The sequence below is a fragment of the Diaphorina citri genome, unplaced genomic scaffold, assembly GCF_000475195.1.
Source record: "Diaphorina citri unplaced genomic scaffold, Diaci psyllid genome assembly version 1.1 scaffold191, whole genome shotgun sequence".
Taxonomy (NCBI): Eukaryota; Metazoa; Arthropoda; class Insecta; order Hemiptera; family Psyllidae; genus Diaphorina; species Diaphorina citri.
Genome location: NW_007377628.1, coordinates 256,289 through 261,747, shown reverse-complemented (window position 1 = coordinate 261,747; position 5,459 = coordinate 256,289). Strand labels below are relative to the sequence as shown.

The following is a 5,459-nucleotide window of genomic DNA, read 5'->3' as shown; positions in this document are numbered from 1 at the left end:
TACACATTATCGGAGTCACAATCCATTTACTTAGATAGATAGATAGATAATCTATTTACTTACATTAGATACTCGTATATCTACCATAGAGTGTTCTGTGCACGATTATTATCAGTGAAGTCGTTCATACAGATAGCAGAAATGTCAAATATCATTTTATCGGTGAAAATTTGAATTGCAAATGGATTTTGCATTATGATTTTTCCCACTCTCTTTTCGCGTCGTTTTTGTACGTGATACTCTTTGTTCTTGTTGTTATTGTTCTTTTTTTTCTTGTTGATACAAACAACACTTGTTTCCCTAGTGGATACACTGTAGTGTTTATTTGATACTTTCGGATCTTGGCGGAGTATTACTGCCCTGTTTCTATTTTTTCTTTCCTTGTTTTCTTTTACTGGGGTATTTTTATCCACTTTTATTTCCTTGTGTGTATTTTACTAGGGTATTTTTATCCACTTTTATTTCCTTGTGTTATTTTACTGGGGTATTTTTATCCACTTTTGTACCTAAAGAAAAAAGATCTGAGACTAAATGGGTTAATTATTTCTATGTTTCAGTCCCCCCTCGGATCATCTACGTGTCTGGCGCTGGTAAAGTCGAGGTCAAAAAGGGTTATTCCGTAACTCTGGAGTGTAAAGCGGATGGCAATCCTGTACCCAATATTACCTGGACTAGAAAGGTGAGTGACTTTTTGTGTCCAATAATAATTGAACTAAAGATAAATTTCACATACCTTCTTTTCTTTTTCTTCTTCTTTTCCTAAAAAAAGTACCCCCTGTTCAATTTTTACAGTCTGCACCACCTTAATCCTTGAGGTTTTTAGCACATCCACTATTTATTGTTTGTTTATTTGTACTGCACGAAGCTGCTCAATGAGTGCACTCCTTGCAAAGATGAGTGCACCCCAAATTTCCACAGACACACAGACACACAGACACACAGACAGACACACACACGGACCAATGGCTGAAACTTTGGATTTAGGCTCTAGGGACCTCAGAACGTGTTTTGGCACTAAAAACTGACCATCGAAATTTTGACCCGATTACATTACTTTCCTTCCTATAGGATAAGGAAAGTAAAAAAGTGCCCCCTGTTAAATTTTTACAGTCTGCACCACCTAATCCTTGAGATTTTTAGCACATCCACTGTTTATTGCTTGTTTATTTGTACTCACGAAGCTGCTCAATGAGTGCACTCCTTGCAAAGATGAGTGCACCCCAAATTTCCATAAAAAAAAACTTACCTACCTACCGTGAATCGAATACGGGGCCTCCAGAGGACAAGCCGTGTGTGTTACTGTTACCCACTCGGGCCGAGAGGATTTGGATATTCTGGCCTTATCAACAGGGTGTCCTATTTAATTTAGGTCGATATTCTATTTATGTGTATCTTATCTATTTTTATTTATTTTTTCATATTCAAATCTTCTTCTATTCTACTTTTATTTCAGAACAACAATCTACCCGGTGGCGAATACTCATACTCCGGCAATTCTCTCACTGTCCGGCATACGAACCGGCACTCGGCCGGCATCTACCTGTGTGTTGCTAACAATATGGTTGGGTCGTCCGCAGCTGCCTCGATAGCACTCCATGTTCTCTGTAAGTAGCGCCTTCATTGCATAACTTCTGTGTATGCAGTGCCTTCATTTTTACTTTGTAGCCCCTTCAGTTTTGAATACTTTGTTAGAATATTCTGTATAACTTTTAAATTTAAGGTCTTTAATGACGGGGGTTTTACCTTTCATTTGGCGACAAGATACCCGACTAATACTCACAATAGTCTCACCCATGGATTGTTAAGCTTGCTTCCACTGCAAAAACCTGCAACCAGAAAGTTCAACGTGTCACTTTGCTCGTTTGCTAATCCATTCCTTTCTCTTTTCCCGGAGAAGCTTCCTAATCTGCTCTTTCTCTTTTTTTTTTTCCTTTCTTTAATTTAAATGCTGTAAAAGAACGGAGACAAAATATCCAACAAGACGCAAGAGAGAAGCATTAATATTCTTAGCCTTCTTTTTATTATCTCTCACTCTCTCCTCTTCCTCTCCTCCTCTTTCTCTTCTCACAAAAGCTTTTAATTCATTCTTCCGGAATCCAGATTATTATTTATAAAGTCACCAGTGGCGACTTACAAACGGACATCCTAAATGCAACACTGTCACATCGGAACTTAGGACTAACTTCGTTAAATACCAGAGGTAAAAATTACTAAACTCTAAATTTAAAGAGAGTTTTATCTTTTAAGGTAGTAGTGCAATAGTCCAATAAAAATGGACGCGGCACACCAGGGATCAAGAAGACGGTAGAAACGTAGCACCAATGATTAGACTCGTAAAACCACCGAAATTCCAATATTGCTGGGCTAGGTTAAGTCACTTTCGTTTCCCCGATATTTTCCACCCTAGCTACACCACTGGTCGGTACATTGACCTACTTTTTCACACCTCGGTTACACCAAGTTATGTTGCACTGAACATTTTGTACAACTCCATTTTTTTTTTTTTTTTTTCTTTTTTTTTTGTAATTTACTACAAATTTTCCAATACAACTCCATTTTTTTTTTTTTGTAATTTACTACAAATTTTCCAATTTTATTGTAATTTTTCTGCACTCACCACGGTAATAGAAGAAATTTTTTATGTGGACACCTATACATATTTGTAATTTTTGTAATAATACAGTCGCACCTGTCTAATTGGGAGTCAAAGAGACCGGCAATTTTAGTAGGTACATAATTATGTATTTTTTTGCACGTTTGCAAAGCTCCCTCGCAGGCAACGCATTAATGTGTTTGTGCGCAGTTCTTTCTGCTCCTCCGCTAGCGCGCTTGCATAGTGGCGCTACCTAACGGAAAAAAAAAAAAAAAACAACTGCGTAAAGTCTGACGTCACACGTCAACTTTTTACATAGGAATCGACCATCTATTCATAATTTTTACCCATTTGCAACTGCTCCATTACAAAAGTGTCACATTCTCAATTAAATTTACAAATGGAGGGGCCACGATTTTTTCCGTCTATCTAGATTTCCCCTTTAGACAGATCCCAAAATTAGACAGGTTTGACTGTACTAATAACAATTGTTGGGGTTGAAAAAGTCGAACATGTTTGAATGACAGAAGATGGAGTGAGAAGAAAGATTGTCCTGTATCGTGAGGTCGTTAAAAGTTTAAACGTCACATTTCCTGTCTTGAAGGTTGGCATCTTGGGCCACAAATCCTTTTTTAAACTCCGGTTTGCATGAGACTTGTCATTTAGGACATTTTTGAGGGAGAACGGTAGGTGTGAAATCATTTGTACGTGACATGAGAGCTTTTTTAAACTCCGGTTTGCATGAGACTTGTCATTTAGGACATTTTTGAGGGAGAACGGTAGGTGTGAAATCATTTGTACGTGACATAAGAGTTATTATTACGAGTTCTACGTTTGACAAGCTCAATCAATTTGATTTCTCAGCGACGCGGTGGATACTTTGAAACTTTTAACTTTGGAATGAGGCGATTTCGGTAATTTTAGACCACACTAGTTCATCTTTATCTTTCATGGAGGTTAGGTTATTCATACTTGTGGAAGTCGATATTCTAAAATACACTCATAGCCCTGAATGGGGTCAACGAACTAAGCCGGGTGTGATAAGGGCTTAAGCCTACGTACTGATCCGTCATCCCGCGCGAAAAGTGTTCTACAAGGTTATTCATACTTTCGGTCATTCTCCTACCTATGTATGTACATTGTTTTTGAAGGTTCTTCTTCTGTAATATTACATCTGTATTCACCATACTTTCGGTCATTCTCCTACCTATGTATGCACATTGTTTTTGAAGGTTCTTCTTCTGTAATATTACATCTGCAGCCGTTTCTGAGATATAAGCGTGGTTCGCAAATCACGAACCACCCTGTATACAGCCCCTTGTGTAACTGACTGACTCACTCACTCACTCACTTACTCATACTAATTCTAAACCACTTCTAGATGTGCTAGCGGTTTTCACCATTGGATTCCTTATTTTTTGTAGGTACTGGGAAAAATCGGAAAATCCCGAAATTCAGAACTGTTCCCGAGATATTGACGTTTTTTAGTTCCCCATAAGAAATACACGGGGAACACGCTTTGAGGCCAGCTAAACTTTTCCTACGTTTAATATTTTGCTCTCGCTTTTTTTTAAGAGGTTTGACAGAGGGAACTAGGTATAACTGTACTTTTTTAAGCGAATGCAAATATCAAGTTTTTTTTTAAAGAGGTTTGACAGAGGGAACTGTGACTGCTAGAGAAATCGAAGAGAGAAGGAAGACAGGATAGGAGAAAGCCAGCCGTTCCGAGAACGAACATTATCCCATCAGGATAAAAAAAAAAAACACATGTATTTTTTTGTTAAGAGGTTTGACAGAGGGAACTGTAACTGCTATGGTCTTATCGTCCCAAAATCAAGAGAGAAGGAATTTTTTTAAAGAGGTTTAACAGAGGGAACTGTAACTGCTATGGTCTTATCGTCCCGAAATCGAAGAGAGAAGGAAGAGAGGGATAGGAGAAAGCCAGCCGTTCCGAGAACGAACATTATCCCATCAGGATAAAATCCGCCCCGGGCGGGAATCGAACCATTTTAAAGAGGTTTGACAGAGGGAACTGTAACTGCTATGGTCTTATCGTCCCGAAATCGAAGAGAGAAGGAAGCCAGGTGGAAGAAAGCAGAGGGAACTGTAACTGCTAGTTATCGTCCCGAAATCGAAGAGAGAAGGAAGACAGGATAGGAGAAAGCCTACGATGGGAACTGTAACTGCTATGGTCTTATCGTCCCGAAATCGAAGAGAGAAGGAAGACAGGATAGGAGAAAGCCAGCCTCCGTAACTGTACTTTTTTAAGCGAATGCAAATATCAAGTTTTTTTTTAAAGAGGTTTGACAGAGGGAACTGTGACTGCTAGAGAAATCGAAGAGAGAAGGAAGACAGGATAGGAGAAAGCCAGCCGTTCCGAGAACGAACATTATCCCATCAGGATAAAACCCGCCCCGGGCGGGAATCGAACCCGCGGCCTAGCGCTTACAAGGCAGACGCACTACCAACTAAGCTAACTAGGCTGGCACTCTCGCTTTTAGTTTTCAGTTTTCATTTCTTCGAGACAAGACTCAGGGACGATATTAGTTTTCAGGGTCGAAGCCAAGGGAGCGCGAAGCGCGACCTCATGCACACCCCGCGAAGCCCCGGGAGCGCGCAGCGCGACCCCATGCACACCCCGCGAAGCCCCGGGAGCGCGCAGCGCGACCCCATGCACACCCCGCGAAGCCCCGGGAGCGCGCAGCGCGACCCCATGCACACCCCGCGAAGCCCCGGGAGCGCGCAGCGCGACCCCATGCACACCCCGCGAAGCCCCGGGAGCGCGCAGCGCGACCCCATGCACACCCCGCGAAGCCCCGGGAGCGCGCAGCGCGACCGTAAACAAGGGAGCGCGAAGCGCGACCCC

The 5,459-nt window shown here is 41.3% G+C and overlaps 1 protein-coding gene across 1 annotated transcript in view; it reads left to right on the top strand.

The window, feature by feature from the left end:
* Positions 1-557: 557 nt before the first annotated feature.
* The window catches only part of LOC103505731 (neural cell adhesion molecule 1-A-like), a gene marked incomplete at its 5' end in the record, with an annotated part of 36,679 nt that continues 31,777 nt past the window's right edge, over positions 558-5,459 (top strand). The window contains 2 exons of the mRNA XM_026820992.1: positions 558-679; positions 1,454-1,604. Coding sequence (XP_026676793.1) covers positions 558-679; positions 1,454-1,604 — 273 coding nt within the window. The remainder of the gene's footprint in view (positions 680-1,453; positions 1,605-5,459) is intronic.